Source organism: Antrostomus carolinensis, unplaced genomic scaffold (genome assembly GCF_000700745.2).
Source record: "Antrostomus carolinensis isolate BGI_N321 unplaced genomic scaffold, ASM70074v2 scaffold6008, whole genome shotgun sequence".
Classification (NCBI taxonomy): Eukaryota; Metazoa; Chordata; class Aves; order Caprimulgiformes; family Caprimulgidae; genus Antrostomus; species Antrostomus carolinensis.
This window is the reverse complement of record NW_010334896.1, coordinates 59,456-81,827: the sequence shown is the minus strand read 5'-3', so window position 1 is coordinate 81,827 and position 22,372 is coordinate 59,456. Positions and strand designations below refer to the sequence as shown.

Here is a 22,372-nt window from a genome sequence, read left to right as displayed (position 1 = left end):
TTTGTCTAAACCTCTGCTTCTCTATCTAAAATTATATTGGTTTCATAGGTACATTTCCTACGTTTTGTAGCTTTTACATTCTAAGGAGGAAAATGCCTGAGTCAAGACATCTAGAGCTTTTGTCAAATATACCTGAAGCCATCATTTTAATTTGCGAGTTTTATTTTGTTTCTTCTCATGAGTGTATCACATACTGTGAGGGTGGTCAGACACTGGAACAGGTTGCCCAAGGAAGTTGTAGATGCCCCCTCCCTGGAAGTGTTTAAGGCCAGGCTGGATGAGGCTTTGAGCAACCTGATCTAGTGGAAGGTGTCCCTGCTGATGGCAGGGGGTTTAGAACTAGATGATCTTTAAGGTCCTTTCCAACCCAAACCATTCTATGATTCTGTGATTCTATACTGATGTCCTTAATTCCAAAAACCAGAATTAGATTGATTTATCAGTTCTGTGATTTATTTCCATGCTGACATATTTTACATTTACTTTCTTAAATAAATGTGCACTGCTTTAAGCTCCTTTTATAAACAGCAGATCAGAGATCAACATCAGAGATGTTCACTGTAAAATAACTTTTCTTGTTTGGAAGTCGCTGCACTGGAAGCCTCACCATTCCAAAATTGTGGTATATTTATACCCTGCTTTCAGCATAAGTCTGAGCATAAGTTACTGCATTTGACCCATGCCACAATTAATTAATACATTATTTTCAATGAAAAGTCAAACAATATACTATACTGTTACAAAAAAAAAATCAAAAGAACCAAACCAAACAAAAAACACACATGAGCCAACACACACATGCAATATTTTTTTGCCTTTTATTTGTTCATAACATTCAGTATTTTATATTGCACAACTGTACTTATTAAGTATAGTCCTGTTCCTCTATATTATTTTCAAATGAAAGAGTGAGAAGAAGAAAAAAGGGATTTAGAAAAGCTGTTGAAATAAACACTTATGTCTTTCTCAACTGTATAAATGAAATCGGTGGCAAAATTCCTATTTTAGAAGTATATCCCTTCCAAAGTAATAAGAATTTTAGAAATATCTTTCATTTGCCTTTGTAAAATCAGATTTAGTCTTAAATGTCGTAATAAGACTGTTTACTACACTATTTAGAAAGTTACATGTCCTCTTGGATGGGCGTATTGGATTCTCAGTGTTATTATTATAACCTGTATTAGTGTTCATACTCTTCAGAGCAACTCAGCTGAGTAACTATGCATTTTGTACTCTCAGTAGTTTCTAATTCTTCATCTAAAATGTCTTGAAAACTTGTTCCAGATTATATGCTTCCATGGGACACTGATGCAAAAGTTTTAATTTTACAAGACTGTAAGAGTTTGACCTTTGAATCGATCTACCTTGTCTGTACCGCGTCCGTGGTCCTCCGTCACCTTACACCGCAGGCTGTATCTGCACCTGGGCAACATGGAATGGTATCACTCCTGGTTTATAACATTTTATTTCTACCAGTGAGAGCAGTGTAGAACGAAGCCCTTAATATCTGTCACAGGAATACATGTACTTCTCAGTCGGGGGAGAGCAGTTGGATCCCTTTTGCTTGCTGCTTTCCAGTTCACCGCAAAAAGCTACTCTGGAAGCAGCCAGCAACACTCCTTTCCCCCAGGCTCGAAAGCAGTCCTATCTGGGAAGATCTACCTTGCTACTTGGCTAAGAGACAGAATTCAAATGGAATTATTTCATATGACATGCTGATGCCAGCTTCAGAGCTGAATTTTTCTTTCTTGGTCTTTTTTTAACCTCACACTTCCCAAGTTCCTCAGAAATCTTGGTTTAATTGAACATTTAATTGGATTTTAGAGTATCAGTAGTGTATGGAGATTTTTATTTTCATTCCTTTAGGTTAACGTAGCTAATTTACATTTCTTTTCAAGAAGATTTAAACTGTTCCCAGCAGAGAGTGGAAAGCAAATGCACTGTTTGCAAGATTATCTGAAAGGTCTTGACATGCAGAGAGAATTGTGTTGTGTTTATATGCCAGTATATGACATCAGAACTCCGTATGACTATTCCTTCCTTTTACACTCCTATACTATTAAGTAGGGAAACCCAATGTTAACTTTCAAGCTATACTTTGTATGTGCTATTTGTAACTATTCTGCCTTCTTGGATGTTCTTCCTACTTCTGTTGTCCTCTTAAACTACCGTGCTACCATATATCATCTTTCTATTTCAGGTGGCCTTGCTCATGCCACTCTTATGAAAATCCAACACCCCCCCCCCCCCCCTTTTTTTTTTTGTGGCTTACCTGTCCAGTGCAGTTCATTGCAATTTAGGTTTTAGGCGAATGACAGGGTTGCTGGAGTCCCATAGGGTTGCACAAACATGAAGGAAGAAATGTCTCTACCTTAAATCCCACATTGTCACAGTAGAAACCAATCGTCTGAGCCCTTATTAAATTAAGTGAAAAGATGGTAAGAATGAATTTATAAATTGTTACCAGCAAACAACTTATTATTAGTGTTTTGGAAAAAAAAAAAGGTAAGATTAAAGGAGCCACTCCTTTTGGCAGGAGGAATGAGCAGGGTGGAAACTAGACATCAGATTGCTGATTCAGAGTTTGATCCCAGATGTGGGAGGAGAAATCTTTCTGGAGTTCCTCATAACTCACTGAAATGAGGTAGGCTGGTCCTGCTTGGGACCAGCAAATGGATTAGATCACAGGAAGATAAGAAGAGAGACCTGAATGACTGTTGTTTCAAAGAAGCCAGAGAAAAGGAATGCATTGCAGAGAAAGATTAATGCATCAAAAAGTAGGAAATATAATTGGTTTCTGAAGCATTTCTCTGAACACTACTCTGTCAGTTGTGACAATGAGAGTTTTGAAACCCAACCTACAGTAATGTATTGGAATATGCATGGGGTACGTATTGGTGTTACTGGTACAGATCTTCAGTGCACTATGAGCTCTGCTTTAGCTTTTAATTTAAGAACTTCATCAAATCACTTAGTGTTTTTAGTTTTGCCTTATGTGGAAGGAGCTCTTTATCTGTCTCTTTAATGTTCATTTGGCAATATTAATCCCTGAGCCTTTTCAAAACATTTTTAAATTCTTGTAACGTGTTAGAAAAATTTAGAGCAACATTACCAGGAAAAGTTTTTTGAATAATATCTGTGTGTGTGTCATAGATCTCTGGAAATATTCTGATTTTCTTACTTTTCTCTCTTTAAAGATACACTTCATCAGCTCATGAATGGAAGTTTAAGAGACTTTATATGAAATACGTGTGAAAATGGAAACATCATCTTTGCTGTCATCCTTACATGATGAATGCAGATCAGACAACTATATTGAACCTCACTACAAGGAATGGTACCGAGTAGCTATTGATGCTCTAATTGAAGGAGGTTTAGAAGCCTACAAGGAATTTCTTTCTAAGGAGAGATGCTCAGAGTTCCTAGCAGATGAGGAAATTGATTATATTTTGAACAATGTTCACAAACTTCCCCAAACTACAATTTATTCCTCTAACCATGCCATTGATGACAACTCTTCCTCGGGAACCTACTGGCCTATTGAATCAGATGTGGAAGCTCCAAATCTTGACTTAGGTTGGCCCTACTTGATGCCTGGAATTTCTGGTGGCACGAATATTGATCTGCTTTTTCATCCACCACGAGCACAGCCTTATACCATAAAGGAAACTGTTCGGAAGATGATACGAGATGCAAGAAAGGTAAACATGAGAAATATTATTGAAAAAACTGTGTCAATAATAATCTAGTTGGTGTTTGGTGTTTTACTGGAAGCTTTTTTTTTTTTTTCCCCTTCTGGCAGGAAAAAACAGTCTAGTTGCTAACAATTCAAATGGAAAGGTTTTCCCAGACTGAGATCAGTCCCTTCGTATTACATGCACCAATGTTATTAACATTATTTACAAGGGATCAGGGATTAATTGAAGGGATTAAGGAAGTATGATTACCCTTTTACTGTAATGCTGACCAGTCCATGAGAAATTTGTAGATAATCAGCACACTTTTTCTTTGACCTCAGCTGAATATACCTTGAGTGATACAATTCTATCTTAACTTCAGGATTCCTGAAAGTTTCTCTCTTTTGTGAATGGGAACGTGGTGTGGTAACCAGTTGTTATAAGAAAGTAACATCTAGGTGGACATCTGACTGGTGTACCTTGAGAGTCTCAGGTTTTGTGATTTTGCATGTCAACTGTCCTTGCAGAAATTAGTCAGGAAGTATTAAAAAGAGCTCAGAAGGACTAATGACTAATTTATAAGAAATGTGAACACTTCTCCAAATGTACTTCTCTCCACTTAGGGGCACTTGTATATTGAGTTTCCTAAGGCCCACCCAGTGACAAGGTGCTGTATGTACAAACCACCTTTTGCTTTACAGTGTCAATTTAAAAAAAACCACCAAAAATATATTATCATGCAGATCTGTTTGTCCCTGGGCCATGTTACCTCTTTAGACAGATATGACAAGGTTTCAGAAGTATTCCTAGCAAGTATGTCATGCTCCCCTTTCTTCCTCATGAAATAAATTGGGTTCTGCATGACTCTATGGGCTGTAAGTCAGTAGGATGGGATCTAGCTCAAGTACATCCGTAAACACATCAGTGGCTGAAAAGTGCACGTAAAGGTATGCAATAGAAATAAACTGAAAAGGGCGGGGAAGGGAAGGACAACATCTTTTTACAATGTCTCTCCTCTATTTAGATAAAGCATATAATTTGTTGCCATAATAGACTTATCACTAGGCCTTTTATCCTGCAGTTTAGTCTAGAATGACTGTATGCTCAAGGAAGAGGAGAATTAATTACTTCTCCCCCTCTTTGTCCCTTTCAGAGTGAGATTTGGCGTTTTCTGCTTTTGTATGTAGTGAGGTTTGACCGGGACTTACCATTTTACTCCATGATCTTTTTCATCTGCAGCTGCTGAGCTACCAATGTATTCACTGTAAGGGAATTCACAAAAACACAGTTGACTCCATTGCCAAGACTAGTTCAGTTTTGCTACAAGGTCCTGAAATGCCATGAAGAAAGGCTGTTTCCAGTCGGTTGCCATGCTTTTTGTGCCTAGCAGGCTGGCTGCATGCAATCCAGCCCCTTTCCAACAGCTCTCTTAGCTGGTGATGCTGCCTTGTAAAATACCATTTTAAGGAATATGCCTCCTCTGAATGCAGCTGTGGAGAAAAAAATAGGTGTGATTCTCTCCCCTCTTCGGGAAAAGGTTGAGGGCATAATGTATTGGCTCTCTGACATGCTTGTGCCACTTCCACTTTATAAAGAGGATGTTATAAATGTGTCACTGTCAAATCTGACAGCTGAAAGGTTTGTTTAGTTGAGCAGCACAACCTCAACAGCAACAACCATAACACTTTTGATAGTGATACGAGTTGGTTGCTTCAGAAAGCAGCAATTAAATCTAAATAACAGCCTCTTCTGTCTGCAGATGCATAGAACAGTTTAAAGGATTTGTAAGTAAGTTAAAGTAAGGTATTTAAAACATGCTTGCATCAGGCAAACATTTTGTACACAGGCTAACTCACTTCTCCTAAGCCACTTAAAAAAATATAGATATATTAAGCAGGTTCTTTGTTATGTAGTAGTGGAGATGTGTAGTCATATGAGAATATTCAAAGGAAATAGGAAAAGGTTACACATGAAAAACAGAAACCTGTAAAGAATAAACAAGTTCTTCAGCAAGTCACGTTAAACCGATACAACTCTAAGCAAAATCTATGGGAATTTCAGCAAAGTTCTGAGGGAAAATAAACAGACTTCTGTAGTCAGGCATATTCATGCCACCAAACTTCAACCACTAAACCTGGGTGCTTGAGTTCAGGCATTGGTTTCCTTGGGCTGCCTGAACACATGGTGCAGTAGGAAACCATCTTTTACAAGGGCAAGGCAGAGAATGTTTCTGCACTGATTCACCCCATGAAGGAAACCATTTGATACCTATTTATATGTATGTACTAGCCCCAAAAGTCATGAAAGAGACTGAGCCAACTGAAACCTAGATTCTTTTGAATATTTGGAGATAGGTACAGATAAGATGACATTATTGGTAGACTTACTCTTGACCTCTTTCATGCTTGATGCATCACAGTGTCAGTCATTTAAATGATCATTACATATGTTAATTTTGACCTTAAGAAGACATGTTGTAAACAACATTAAGCAACTTGCTTGCTGACAGTGATGTTTCCTCACGAAAGAGGAAAATCATTTGTAAGGCTATGCTACACTAGACTAAAAACAGTGACTATGAAAAAGTGTTGTAAGAAAATCTTGTCATTTACATGTTTCTGAAATGTATAATATTCATAAAAATTATACACATCACCTTCATGGCAAGTACAGTCAATATAATAATGGAGTTTTTCTTACAGAAAAGGATCAATATTATTAAATCCTAGAAAAATGAGCTAACCATTTTAAGGAGGTGAATTTATGCTTGTGATACACTTCTTAACTTAGAGTAGAGGACTTGTATCATAAAGAGGATGGTATTACATTACAGTCTATACTATAGCACTTCTGTGGGATAAATGTGATGTTACCAGAGTGCCTTAGGTCAAACCTAACATGTCAAGAAAATGGGTTTACCATTGATGTAAATAGACCTCATCTGCAAATGATACAGCTTGCCAGCCACCCTCCTCTGTCAACATAACCTGTACTCATACAGGGAGGCTGTTTGGTGCGACTGTGTCAGCTGGGGAGACATGAGTCTTTTCACATATTGATATAAACATGTGGGAAAAAAGCACTGCAAGGTCTGTCTGACCTTAATGATGGACGGACTTTTGCAAATAAGCCAGTAGCCTTATTCCTTGTGTATTTTAGAGGCTTCTACCTTTAATCACTGGCAGGTTTCTGGCTTCTCTGAAGCTTGAGGTGCTCCTACAGCCTGACTCATCCTGGCCGGGCTGTCTGAACCGCAACTGATAACATTTAGCAGTTTTTCCTGAGAAGATTATTCATCTGGGAAATGATATCAAGATGATTACTCATCTGTGTTGGGTTAATGTGAAACTTCCTTCTCTTACTATAAAGTAACACAGAGAAGTCAATAATGAAGTGTCCTCTCCCTGTATGATTTTTCATAAGAGTTGCCTCAAAACTGTCGGTTATGAGACTTGTACATATGTGCAAGAAACAGCTCATACTATCTTCTCAGGCATGATTGACAGGGTGAGTCAACAATGAAAGGACAGGACAGAGCACCAAAGGGTCCTTCTGGCAGTGTGTTTTTCTCTTGCTTCATTAACTGGATTCCTCTCTCCACATCGGAGACATTCCTACATAGTTTTAGAGAGAATGCATAGCTCTGAGTCTTTTAGATTGATAGCCAAATAAGGATCAGCTCTTCTTGGAGAGAATTCAAACCTGTTTTTTTTAAAGAACCATGTTGTTTAGACAACCCAAGCACTGCTGGTTTGCAGCACAAGCCAGAAAACATTGAAAGATTTCCCTGACATACTTTAGGGAATTTCTGATGGAATGTAAGAAGTTGCACACTATTTGATAAATATGCAATACTTTTCACTGATTTTATTTTATTAAAATAGACTAGTAGTCTTAAACCTGAGTTCATAAAATCAGTGATAGTTGTGAGAATTTTAAAAATTTTATTTGTTTTTAAAAGCTTATCTAGAAGTTTAGATGGTTAATGTATTATCATTTAGGAAACTCAAAAAAGGCAGATGTTTTTGTTGCATTGCTCATAATTAGGCTTTTTAATTTGAGAAGGAGTTGCAAAACTTGGAGCCTTTGGGAAGAATTAAGTTACACTGTAAATGAGTGCAATTTTTTATTAAATTTAGCTGGACCCACTGTAGGTAGACATTTAATAAGTCAAAGAGGACTTTGAATTCTCATGAGAGTTAGGTACAAACTGTGTTGTCCTCTAGAGTAGTGGACCTAGGCAAATAAACAAAAAGAGTTGACTCCTTTTGCAATCATATAAAAAGGAAAATATTTTCTCCTAGTTTGAGAATGGATTTTTTTTTCATTTTGATTTGTTTTGTTTCAGGTTGTGCATTACCAAAGAAAAATATTATTCACTATTGATGTAGTTTTGTTCTGTGTATAATACAATAATAATGATCTAGTTCTGGTTGCAGTCTAGTATGAAAGAAAATAAAATTCTTTATATGCCTGCATGATGAGTGATGTTTCATAAAGACAGAAACTTGTAGAATGTGTGTTTGTTGAACAATCTTTTTACTTGCTCAACAATATTCTTTGCCAACTATTTTAAATACAATTTGAACACAGACTGGAACAGTGGTAATGAATCGCGTTTGTGGCAATGCTTATCTTAGCTCTTTAATTGCAACAGTCCAAACAGATGAGAGAGAGGGGCTGCATTGTTTCGTTTGCAACATCTAGAGCAATCTGCTGAATTCAGGGAGATAATAATACATGAATACAATAGTGATCCCACTCAAAGTTTTCTATATGATCTGTAGAGCTCTTTTAAACAATGGAAATCTTTTAAGCTGAGAGTAGCACATAGAACGACTCAGTTCTCAGCTAAAGATGTATAGGCAACATTTTCCCTGCCAAAGAGTCCCACAAGGGTTTCAGGAGGTGCTTTTGGTTCAGCTGCTATGCTGAAGGGTGCATTCATCATTCATTTCTACTCACCTTCTGTTAAATGACTTCCTGTTAGTTGAGAACCGGCATGTCAGTCATGCCTATAGTTTCCAGGTGAAACATGATTTTTAGCTTTTGATTGATTTATTAGAGAGAGTGAGGTCATGTCCCAGCTTTTCTAATCACACAGGGCACATGCCGTGCGTTGGAAGAGAACATGTGTCTTCCTCTTGGTGCTATTATTGTGTGACTCAGTATCAATTTTATGTCATCTGCTCCCAACACATTATTATTTCAGGTATTTTATATGCTTGGATTTGCATTTGGAGTCCTCACACAATTTTACTTGCCTGTCCCCTTCTGCCCCTGCCATCCTGTTCCCTCTGCATAAGGATAGTTCCAGAGCAGTCAGAGTGACTTCTAATGCAGACAGAGAGGACTGGTGTCAATGGGACATGTCTACAAGCACTTCTGTAATCTAAAAAACCTAGGACTTGTGTGAAATGCATTTCTTATACACAGTTGCTCTACACTAGTACACACAGTTTTTCTTGGTAGCCCTCCCCGTTAGATGGGAAGGATCTAAAACTGAAAAGCAAGCAGAGGGTAGGGCTAGCCTGGGGAATGGGAATCTGATAAAATAATTTTTAATCACTTGCAGTGATTTTTTTTATTCAGGTTTCTATCAGATCAAAGGTTTGCAAGACTATGTAGATGTCTTTGATACTCATATTTTATATTAAAAGATGTAATTAACTAATTTATAGGTATTGCCGTTTTAATGTCACAAGTGTGCTAATGTGCTATCAAAATATCACACATCCATGATGGATTTAAAAATAGAATAGGGAAAATTAAAGGCCAAATCTTGCAGGCAGCTGTATTTCTTTATTAATGTCTGTCTCATTCCATATACATAAGAAGTAAGCATACAGATTGCTTTGTAGCAATATTTTTTCGTTAAAACCTTTTCTCTCGTTGACATTAATCTTTGTCAGTTAAAACAAAAGTGCTATTAAAAAGTCATATATGCTTTTTTGCACATTCAGTAGATTAAAATGTTCTTAATCATATTCAACAATAACTTTGTACTACAATGTGTTGAAGTGACTATAGGTAAAAATATGCTATAAATACCAAACCATTAATTTAAAATAATTTTGCCCAGACAGAATTCTTCTTTCAATGCCAAATCCAGTGTATTTGGGTTTCCTCCCTCTCCTTTTCTTGCTTGCAAAAAAAACGACAACAAAAAATTGTTAATGTTGAAGTTCTATTTTTGTTCTTCTGCATTCCTATCCTCAAGAGATCTGAGTTTTGCCTATTTTTTTCAGCCAGGGAACAATCTTGCCTGAAGAACTATAGGCTTAATCACTTCACATTCATATTGCCATAACTCTTTTTTGATCTCTTGCAGTTTTAGCACAGCTTTTGATCTCTAGTAGCTTTCCAACATAGCTGGTGATACTCTGAGGGATGGAGGGCACATTTCGGATAATTTTAAACTTTAAAATTGTTTGTTATGTATCATAGTTTGGAAACTCTGATACATACTCTATTATACTATCTGCGACAGAATTTTAAATGAGCATAGCTTGGTATATAGGTACCTGCAATGCTGCAGCAGTATTTGTGTAATACAGTATGATAAAAACTACATGGAAAGTAAAGAACTGCAGACGTGGAGCAAAACAGAAAGCACAAAAATGCAAGGAGAGCTGCCAGTTCAGAATTTCCCATTCTCCTGTTTGGAAGGAGCAGGATTGAATGCCACCAAGTTACCTGTATTAAGTGTCCTCATAGATCAGATCTGAGTACAAGTATATACTTCACTTGTCATTATTTCAGAACAATTTGCTTAATGCTGTGTTATTTTCCCCGAGGAGTACTGCAAGTATTCCAGTGCAGGTGATAGAGGAGTCAAAGTACACTTTAGTATTTACCTCTCTAAAAGAACCACAGACCTTGCCACTGATACCTATGTGATCATGCCTTTTCATTTAGCCTGTTGATAAAGTATGTCTATAACCATTTACTAATAAAGAGGTGCTATTCTGTACAATAAAAGTTAAAGTCTACATTTTCAAAAGTGCAATTAGCTTGCCTAAGACCCCAGAGGGCTTTTACTCTTAAAAGTCCTACCCTAATTTACTTTAGAGAGGAAAGAAGCGATGGCCATCACAACAGTAACGGGGTGTAACTGGTGTTGAGCTTGCTACTTTATAGTAGGATCTGTAGACATCCATAAAATGACTCACGTCAATTGAGCTGTTCAAAATAAATAATTGCAAGATAAAGCTATGGCTTGCTTGATCAATAAAGTAAACAGTTTTTCAGTGTACAGTCTACTGATCAGTAAGCCAGTTGAATTTACAGTAGTGCTATATGCATTATAAATATAGAAGTGGAAGGAAACAAACTAACCATCTCTGCTTGCCTTGCCTTTGTTTGCCATCTTTTCCCGTATCTTGGGTGTTTGTTTTCTTAAGCTGTAAACATCAATATGTTTTGCTGCCTGTCTGTATATCATACAGTTTACTGGCGTCTTAGGCTTCCTGATGGGTGCCAGCCAGTATACATATACCTCTACTGCAGTATAAACATTGCGTTCAGAATTTGTATGTTCTCCTTTATCCTTAGTCATCAAAGAACATGACCAAAGTGTGTGCAGTTTTATAGATGAGAATACTGAGCCACAAAAGCATTAAGTTAATAGTTATCACAATTTAAAAAGAAATACAATTCTGAACCAAAAGCCTGAGAGCATTATACTTAGCAAACAGTGCTCAGAACATGTAGGGGCCAAATAACAAGTTTTTATTTTCTTGTCTCTCTGGTTTTGGTTGATTAAAAAATTGTGTTTGTCCATTTAGTGTTATAGTTATGAAAACTAATTTCTGAGGAACGTCAGTACTTCTCAGAAAAAGTTTGCATTCATATATAACTGTAGCTTTGTAGTGCTTACTTTTCAAAAATATTTGTAAAAGCATAAAGTCCTTTCTTATCTTCAGATAAAGAGGGTGTATCTTCAAGTCATATACAGGAGGTTCTCATACCTTAGTTAAGAGCAGATTATCTTAACCGGTTCTGTCTCCTGGTCTGGAGTGCTTGCACTGACTGCTCAGAAGATGTAAGACATGAGGAAACCAGATTCCTCAAAAACAGGGTCTACGGTGACCCCTGCTCTCCCTGGCAAGGCGTATGATCCCGAAGCTGCCTTTAGAAACGTTTTGTGATGCATCTTTAATCCAGGGGTTTTTGCTAACTGCAGCACCAGATCTCCTCAGGCTTTTTCACTTCTGCCAGCAACCCTGCTTTAAGAGATTAAGCTGGGTGATAGGATAATGTGAGAAGTTATGCACTGTATCTCTTAGAGATGAAAAGAAAACTTTGATATCTGCTTCATCCACTAGCAGTCAGGCTCAAACAGTAGCAGAGGGTTGTGCGTTCAGGTAGCCAAATGGGTGTGCCTTCAGTTCAAACGGCAACTATAACATCTCAGCCTTATTTTCATGCTGTTTCCTGGAGCTGCAGGCACTCTTTGCCAAGGAGGCTGCACTCCAGCTCAATAAGCTCCCTTCATGGCTTAAGCACTAGACATCACCTTCTATTTCAGGTGAATCTGAGTGGCATCAGCCCATGGAAGGTATTGTAGTTAGTGTTTTCCTGCTAGGCTTTTGATGCTCAATAAGCCAGAAATAAAAATGAGGATGAGATTAAATAACCAGCACAAAAGAGCAAGTGCCCTCTGATTCTCCGTGGGACCTTTCTCAAGAAATACCCACCGTGGGACTGCCCTTTTTAAGCTGTGCAGAATTCGCTGCTAGTGAAGTGAACCTGCTGATCAGAGACATCGGAGGCAGCGAACAGAAGTGACAGTGTCAGCCAGAAAATTTGATTTCCCTCAAATGTCAGGGGGATATTGTCTGACAAAGCAACCAGATCTCCATCCAGCATGACAGAGCACAATCGTATCTGAAGCTGTCTGCTGTTCTTATAATTTCTTGGCACTGCCTAATGGTGGATTAGCACAGGCACACAATAATTGCCTGAGAAGTCACTGTCAGGCGTGTGGGTTTCTTTTAAATAACAGGCAGGTATATGTGGCTGCTCAGAGTCTGTCTGATATAGATCTATAACCTGGTTTTGCTGAGGATGGGCCTAAAAATATCAACCGTCAGCGGATACAACTCTTACAGTAATATGTACTGTTATGAGTGTACAGAAAGCTGCTTTACAATGTAACAAAAACTATATAACTTTGCTCAAAGGAGGTACATTTGAAATGAGAAAACTAAGCATAGAGATGAAACTGGGAATTATGACTGATTCTTCTATTTGTTTATTTATTTGCTGTCACCTTATTTAATGTCTTGGTGCTATTTGATCACCAGGCTGACATATTACATGATTGGCTGGAATTAAATAATGTTGAAATAGTTACTTTTGCAGTAGCTGAAATAGTTATTTTTGTAGTAATGTTATTATCTATTTTGTTCATGAATTCTGGGCTTATTGACTGAAAGTAAGACACTTGTGCCAGAAACTTAATTAACCAGACGATTTGATTTTGTGTGCATAAGTCAAATTTAATGATGATAGTGCAGTCCAGATCTGAAGTGCTGTCATAACAGGATTGCAGTCTCCTGTTACAGTATTTCTGTTCCAAGGAAGGGCTTGGTACTTTGACTTGAAATTTAGAGGTGTCTGTGTTCAGAAGCTCAGTGTCTTTGCAATGTACTTTTGAGAGCCCCAGAAACTTTTCTGTGTAAACATCAGAGCCTTGCAAAGCCAGGGTTCCGATTGCCTTTTGGAGGGATAAAAAGGAAGGAAAAGACATGCTGTTCTTGGGACTCGGGGAAAAAGGCATGTCAGAGGAGCAGGGATCTCTCCTAGTCTTTTCGGTTGCTGGGAGGCTTCCTATTGGAAACCAGTGCAGCAATTAAATGCTGTTGAGACCTCCTGAGGGACCATAACACTCTGGAGTCAGCACCCAGGGTGAAAATTAAAACCTTTGAATTACTTAAGTCTTAAAGTATCGTGTGAAAGGAGACAGTTTAAGACACATGTGGATGGACCAATGTTTAATTTAGCTGGGATCTGCTCCGTGCTGTTGTGTTTAGAGCAGAAGCAACTCCACAAGAATTGGTATCAAATGGATGAAAGTAAGGCAAGAAAATTGTGCCTAATGTCTGTAGTATGCAGGCATTTCTACTCTCACCCCCTGAAGTGACTGTACTTATGGGAAACCTATACATTTTGGTTGTAGTTCCTCTTCCCTTCTGCTCCCTCTTCACCTCACCACTCCAGCTCATCCTCTTGGACATCCCTCTCTCCTCTGCCTTTTCTCCTTTCTCCATACACCTCAGTGAGAGGTGAATATTTACTGCCTGCTCTAGGAACTTTTGGCATCTTTCTTGAATGCAGTGCAGGCGTTCCTGGGGTGCATTAAGAAAAGCGTGGCCAGCAGGTCAAGGGAGGTTCTCCTCCCCCTCTACTCTGCCCTGGTGAGGCCACATCTAGAATACTGTGTCCAGTTCTGGGCTCCCCAGTTCAAGAAAGACCAGGGATCTTCTGGAGAGAGTCCAGCAAAGGGCCACAAAGATGATAAGAGGCCTGGAGCATCTCCCATATGAGGAAAGGCTGAGAGAGCTGGGACTCTTCAGCCTGGAGAAGAAAAGACTGAGAGGGGACCTTCTAAATGTCTATAAATATCTGAAGTGTGAGGGCCAAATGGATGGGGCCAGGCTCTTTTCCGTAGTACTCTGTGACAGGACAAAGGGCAATGGGCAAAAACTGGAACACCGAAAGTTCCATACAAATTTAAGGAAAAACTTCTTTACGGTGAGGGTGACAGAGCACTGGAACAGGCTGCCCAGAGAGGTTGTGGAGTCTCCATCTCTGGAGATGTTCAAAACCCACCTGGATGCTTTCCTGTGCAGCCTGGTGTAGGGAACCTGCTTTGGCAGGGAGGTTGGAGTAGATGATCTCCTGAGGTCCCTTCCAGCCCCTGTGATTCTGTGTGACATGGGAATGTGAGCTTCCTCTTATGTCAATAAAGAAACATGGGTGCCTTGGAGGATGCCAGGCAGCACACCTGAAGTAAGTGCTTGCAGTGGGGGGTTTGAGACTCTTCCCCATCCTCTGTATCTCCCAGTAAGAAGCGGTAAAACACAGTCATGATGTTATAAATACAGCAATGCTTTTGAATTGCTAGTCAAATCACTCAATTTTATTATCAGGTTTCTGATATTTACTATCAGTTGTAGATCTAATAGATTAAATCTTAGAGAAAGTCTGTTTTCAGAATAGGACTGTCTTATTTGTCCTCTGTTTTATTTTGCAATAAATTAAAGTTTTTGGCAACAAGGATGAAGTTTAGAGATAGAGCATTTGTGTATCAGAAATTACAGTAGCCTATTTAATTACAAAAATTACTTGCATGCACAATTTAAATTTAATTTTGTAAAACAATACTTCTAATAAGACTTGATAAGAAATTTTATAGGTATTTAGTAAAGGGAAGAGAGAGGAAAAAATAATACTTGTTCAAAGAAGATAGTTTTGCTTCTTGAAACAAAATTAGATACCTAATCCTGAGAGGGTTTAAATACTCTCTGTACATGAAAGGTTCCATTAACTTAGCATGCATATATGTTTGCAGCATTGGTGCCTAGGGAGCTGATCATGTGTCATTAAGAATATTATTTTAAATATTTAAATACTTTCTCTTAAATCATACCACAATACACTTGCAGTAAAAAATGAGCATATGTCTTCAGTTGATTGCATCCACTGTGAGCAACTAAAAAAGAATAATGTGTGTCCAAGCAGACTGCTGTGATTTCTCTTTATTTTAAATGGAACCTGTGTTGAATAACTGAATATCAGAAACCCAAGCAAGGCGTTGAAACTGATGGAAGGTTTTCCCTTCCCTAGATGCTATTCTGCCCCTTACAGCACGCACATGCAGGCCCAGGTCCCATGGAAGTCTAACTCAAAAGAATGGACACACATATAAATGTTATAGGAGATAGGCTGGTCCCTTAAAAAGAAATTCAGGAGCAAGACTAATTTATCAGGTTAGTGCATAAAGAGTGAAAATAGTTTTTGCTGATATAGAATGTCTATCAAACTTTTTTTTTTTTCTCTAACTTTGTATAAATATCTTCAACCAAAATGGTTGAGTCTACTGCTTAAACCTTAAAGAGTTTGTACTGGGGATAGAGGCTTCATTATCTTCTGCCACATTACACATGCTTACTGAGCTCATACACAGTACAAGGAAAATTCCATAGGGAAGTTTCTCAATTTCTCAAAGGCTTCTGAAATGATTGCAAAATATATATTGAAAGCACACGTGCACTTTTTCATGCATGCTGGCATGCAAGCAAGGAAGATGAAAGAAAAAATGGTAAGAAGTGAAAATCTGGAATTTAGTTATTATGATAAAACTGTCCAAAATATTTTATGGGTTTTGGTTTTTAAATGCTGCATATTCTTAAATTAAAAAAAAAGCCCCACAAAAAAACACAAAACCCCCCCTCAAAAACCCAAACCAACAAACCATGATAAGTAGTTTCATGGACAATTATGACACTATGCTAATGCAAAATTGTGTGTACACAGATAGACATGCTTATTCTGAATTTTGTTAGTGGTGTTTCAAAAAATCAAAGGGATCAGAGTTTCATAATCTGCAAATTCCATGGAGACACATTGCTTATACTATCTGAGGAGGTGACTCGCTACATTTAATTATACAAAGTAGTCCCTCTTGAGTTAAAAAGTAAAAGAAAGCATTTCAGTTCAATCTGTTACTCTCTAGTGCATAACCCAACTGCCTATTTTTAAGGTAGTAGATTATGTGTAACAAAAATACAGATATTTAAAAACCAGAAATTATTGAATTGCTGAAATTTGTAATAACAGTACTTAAATGCAGGCATTGAAGTTAACCAAGCGGAGCAGTGTATCTGAAATCAGAATTAAAATACTATATTTGACAGACATTTTTCTATAGAGTGTAATTAGTTTAAGAACACAAGAAGATAGATGTTTAAAGATTTTGGAGGGATTTCCAGCAAAGTACATTGACTGAAATGTTCCAGCAGCACAGTTCTATAGCATTATACGATGTGAAAATACTACACTGAATAAGAAGCAAAATGTTGTGGCATTTTAGTTCCAAATACAGAAATCTCTCTGTCTTGTTTTAAAGATACTCAGAAGTAACGATAGCATTGTTCACTGCATTTCAGTTGATCCTGATGTTCACAGAGTTTGTCGTTTTAAAAACCCAAATGGAACTTCTGCAAAGCTGCTTGTTTTCATACAGTTTATATGGGGATGCATAGTTTAATGAATGCAAAAAGAAATTGACATAGGTTTCAGTTTTTTCTTGCTTAATAGATACAAATTTTGGCAGACTCTTTGACCAGACTTGGCTGAATGTAAGTATGTCACAAAGTTTAGGCACAGAAGTTCAAACAAACTTTTTGATGCCTATTGGAGGCATTGCTGTCCTAAAGTGGGATGTTACTGATAATTACACTAAATATTCTCCTGTTTGGAAATGATGCAAAAAATTGCTTTGACCAGGCTTTGAGTTATTTCTCTAGGCAGGAGAATTTAAAAAAAAATGACAAATTTTGTATAATATAAATTAAAAATAATCTAGGACTTCATTTTTTTTTTCTGAATTAGTGTCTTCCACTGTCTCTAAATCCTGTGGTGCTGAGTTACAGTAAAAATACACTGAATTTTATTTTCCCATTATATTATATCAATTTTTGAATAGCTATTAATAAAGTCCATAGCAATTGTGATGTAAGTAACAGTCCTTGATCTGTTCTGATTTTGTTTTTAAATTGCTTATGTGTGGCTCTGGATGGGATTTTAGCCTGAAATATTAAAACGTAAAGCTTGGTCAGTCTGATGACTATAAACTATATAAACACAATAGGAGAAATCTGTTTACTTATGAAAAAGGAAAAAAAAATGACATTAAATAAATATCAAATGATCTGTGTAAAGAAGTTACACGATATTTCTGTAAATAAATACGCACACACACACACTGGAATTTCATTGAAAAGCTTACTGTCAGCAGCTGCCACAGTAAATATTGCACCACAGAGGCTGAAATGCAGAACACTCATGAATATGATATATGTGAAAATTCTTTCATGGTAATTATTAACATATTTAACTAAATTAACACATTAGGAAAATTGAGAGTGGCATTTCACTTAGGACATTTTTAATTGATTTTCAAAGTCATGGTTGGCTCTTGAAGGTCAGCAGGTTGTCCGGGAAGGATTCTAATGTTAATAAACTATATTTTTCTTCCTTTTCTCAAATTTGCTCAAAACCACAAAACCAAGAAAATCTCAAATTAAACGTTTCATTTGTTTTCAGGTTGCCAAATGTTCCTTGGTGCTTCATTTGCAGTTTTTGCTTGCTTGGTTGTTTGAAGGCATGCTTTTGGGTGCTTTGTGCCTGGTATTTTGAAGAGAATGAGCTTTCAGCACTGCATCCAGTGAGACTCCCTGTGCTGCAGCTTCATTCTCCTCAAAATCCCAGAGGCAAGGCTTTACTTCTGAGCTCATTCATGTAGTTGCGATCTCTTCCCCCCCAAAACTAGCTGTGATTCTGATATTTTAATGAATACGATTTTTTGTATAAATCAGTCTTCTTTACTTCTTGATTGTATGCTGCTGCTTGTTCTATTCCCGTGTCCTCTCCATGGGCCCTGTCATTGTTTTCCTGTTGAGATACAGTTTTCTAATTGATTTTATTGATAGTTATTTTGGAAAATAACAGGATAAACGATAATCAATATTTGTATCCTTTTAAAACTCATTGCTTGTTATCAGATTTGGAGGCCCTCCCTATTCCTCTTTGCAGCCATTTCCAGACTGCAAAATCAGATGAGGTTGATAAAATGGAGAGATTCACAGATTTTGGTGCCAGAAGGGACCATTATGATAATGAAATCTGACTCCCTGCACAACACAAGCCTGACACTGTTGCATCTTCAAAGACCTGATGCTAAGAATAAATCTGACCTTAAAACACTTGAGTGCTAGCCTTACAGTCAGCACTTCTGGGTAACTAATTCATAATCGCTCAGGAGATCAATTTTTTTTTTTTTGTACCATCACTTTAAATGATGGAATTTGCTGGAAGAAACCCATTTTGCAAGCCCAGACCAAGCCTGCCTGAGCTTTCTGCTTGTGCATCTCATCACTCAACACGACAGTCAGCCAAAAGAGAAGGTGCAGAGAATTTTAAATGCAGGACTGGAGGGTGAGGTGAGGCTGGGGCTGCTGCGTAGCTGCAGGGATTGCTTTCAGAGGGATTTTGGGATGCTCAGCATCTCTGTAAAAACGGGCCTTTAGCCTCTGAGGATTTATTCACATGGCACGATAAAGTGCAGTGAAGAGATTCACAAGGAGCCGGATGTTTTCACCTTCCCAGGGGATCACCTTAGCGTGACTGGGACTAGACATCCAGTCACAAAACTAATTAATGATGGGCTGACTCAGATGTCCCTGCACGGGACAGTAGTGTGACACACACATGCACACACTCTATATATTTTCAGTTTCCCAGATAAAAATAGATGTAATAATGTTATTCCTACATTTATGAAATGGTTTGTGCTTTATATATGAAAAACTCTCCATATGTATTTAAGTGTTATTGTTAAGTAATTTAAGAGAAATTCAAAAAGCTGCTTATTTTTTCTGGTAATTTTTCTGAGTCTTTTATGACAGAGAAGTAGCAGACTTCAGCAAGTTTTAATTTTTTTAGTTATGCCACGGATTATTTGGAAGACCATGAATAACATTAATTTATTTTAAAAAAATTTTATGCTAATATCTTCTAGACCTCTAGACCTAGCTAAAATGCTTTTTTGGAGTGATTCACATGCTTTTCTAGTTCCATACATTTTTATAAATTTAAAGACCTTTTACATACTTTAAAAAATATAAAAATGTCATTCTTTGTATCATTTTATTTTTGCTGAATATAGAAGTCTTGTGATTAAAAGCATTGGTCTAGGACTTGAGAGACTCATATGCAAATTCCTCATAGGACACAGACTTCTCATCTGTAAATGTGATTAGCTCAGAGTGATTTGTGAAGGCATATGTAATTTGGGGTACTCGTACTAGGGGTAGTATACACAGTTTCAAGAATTTAAGCTGGAATCCACCTTGTCAGGTGTTTCTAATGTTTTAAAACTTTATATTTGTGTGTTTGTTTTTGTCCATGAGATTCTTTGTTTCCTTTAGAGTCTTCAAGCAGAACTATTTCAGTCATATCCAAATAAGAAGCAGAGAGTTGTTTGCTTCCCCACTACCTGACCGTGTTCTACTATTACTTTTTTCTGACAGTATTCCTCTATGCAGCTGTGAGAAACAAGAAAATATGGGTTTTGTTGTTAACTCAAAGTACTGTTTCTGCTTTAGGTTGCATTTCAGCGAATGCTCAGTCACCCATGTTAATGTAATACAAGTCTTAACTGTTGCATACCTGACTTAACTGCAAAAATGGTTCCCGTGTCAATTAAGATGATGAATATTATATTTTTTATGTTTGATAAGAGACCGGAGTATCTTTTAGTGATGAACTAGTGGTCACAGTTGGCCAAAAATTATAAACTCCCTGAAAAATTCCTTCCTTTCTGACAGCTGCAACTCGTGTTTCTAGTGAGTGCAGACTGCACCAGCATCTGAAACCAGATTCAGAATCACAAGGAAAGATTCTGAAGAACAACAAAAGAGATGTACACATTTTTAAGTGAGCAAGAAAAAAGGATAAAACGAAAGTGCTGTTTTTTTCCATACTTTTGTGGATACAATACTGATTTGAACTTTTTTTGTCTAAAGAAAAGAGGCAATTATTTCTTTTTCAGTCAGCGTGTGTGTATGTGCATGCAATCCTCTATGTGCATGTGTACAAGCTGTTAAAGCAAGCGTGGTTTCTAGGTATGCACACATGCACAGGAGTCGTAGCAGTCTGGCACAGAGAGCCTTATTGGCGTGAATTTGGAGTGGGCAGGTTACTCAAAGGAAAGTCTTTCCTGAGATCAGAAAGGTGCTTCATAAGAACAAATGTTTATTTGAAAGTCACTAGTTTGCATCCAAAAAGCAGTTATTTTCCAAAGTGTTCTTGGAATAAAATGTTCACCTTTCCTCCACAGAGGTATTGCAGGTTCTCATCTCCATCCTTATCACAAGCAATTCAAGTCATATAGTATATTAAGCTATTAGCATGTTTGGCACATTTTTCAAGAGCAGATTTTGCAACAGAATGCTCAATTTTGAGATAGTGACCAAAAAGGTAAGTTAATGGAGTTTTATTAATACATAGAAGAGAAATATACTATCACGAGTCTTCCATTGTACAACTTGATATACGTGAGATCATTCCCCTTTCTACAAAATATTCCTCCTGTTCTGTGTTGCCTGCCAGTTCACACAGGCACGCCCCCAATTTGGGTAATAATAATCAGAGATCTAATCATAAAGCGTGCTGAACACCTGCAACAAATGCAAAGCCTCTGCGAGGGCAAGGAGGTTTCTTCCAAAACATCACAGCAGGCTCCTGGATTTAAGAGCGGAGGAAGAAGAAAATCAGTCTCAGGGGCACCTAGTGCAGCTCTTCAGCAGATTTCTGTGAAAGATTTGCTGCGTACTTGTGCCAGTGAGGCCCTTGCAGCCATAAAACATTCCCATGCTGAATAGATGTATACCTCAGGGGTATGTGTGCTTGCAAACATGAAGGGTAGAGAGGAAAACGTTGTTTTGCCATTGAAAACAGGACCTGTCTAATCATAAGGAACAAAAAGCACAAAAACTACCCACCAAACACCCATGGACTTAAATTAAGGCAAGTTACTTGCACACTGATAACTCATTTCTTTGTATAACTGTTCATTTTATTCATTCATGAATGAGTCTTTCACATCATCCTTGTGAGGGTGAGAAAAATTGGAGGAGCAGCCTATGAGCATAGGATGACAGTGGCCGTCTGTGGATGAAGCGATGGAGTCTGGATCAGGGAACTCTGTCTTGCAGCCCAACTGTATGTCACCTCATCCTGGAAGTGGCCTAGGACTCTGATTTAAGAAAATATTGTGAACACATTGAATAATTATTAGAACTTTTAAACATTAAAAATAAACTTTTACATTTAAATGGAAAGACTAGTAGATATAGAAGATGGAGCATCATGATTATCACATCCAACTTTATCATAAAGACCAAATAATCTTTCTTGTGATTTTGCATAATTGCAGTATCAAATTGCAAAAGATGAATTAATACTTCTCCTGTGGCCTTGTTGAAGAACTGTATGCAGAACAGCGAAAGCTGATGCTAACTGCATGTTAAAAAAAAAAAAAAGTGTCACCAAGATCATTCTAAAGCTGAGTGGCTTGTTGTTGTCTGACAGATACGGTTATTCAAAATTCAACTGACACAGAGACTAAAAGATCAGCTTAGCAAAAATCTGGCAGAAAGAAATAAGAAATAAGTGTTTCTTTTCATTTTTTAAACTTGTTTCTATGAAATTCCTTTCTTATCCATTGACTTGCTATCCCTCAAATGCTTCACTATCTGTGGAAAATTCACCTTTGAACAAGAACTGTCCAGCTCTCTTAAAAAGCTTTTAGAGGGTTTCAAAATGGAAACATTGTTTTAAAAATACAATATTTTAAAGTGTAACATTGCTGCTGAAATTATAACTCTTTTGACTGCACTTGATCC

At 37.5% G+C, this 22,372-nt stretch overlaps 1 protein-coding gene across 1 annotated transcript in view; it reads left to right on the top strand.

Moving 5' to 3' along the window:
• Positions 1–3,257: 3,257 nt before the first annotated feature.
• SACK1B (scaffolding CK1 anchoring protein B) overlaps positions 3,258–22,372 on the top strand; it is a 45,014-nt gene continuing 25,899 nt past the window's right edge. Inside the window, exon 1 of the mRNA XM_010174331.1 lies at positions 3,258–3,701. Coding sequence (XP_010172633.1) covers positions 3,258–3,701 — 444 coding nt within the window. The remainder of the gene's footprint in view (positions 3,702–22,372) is intronic.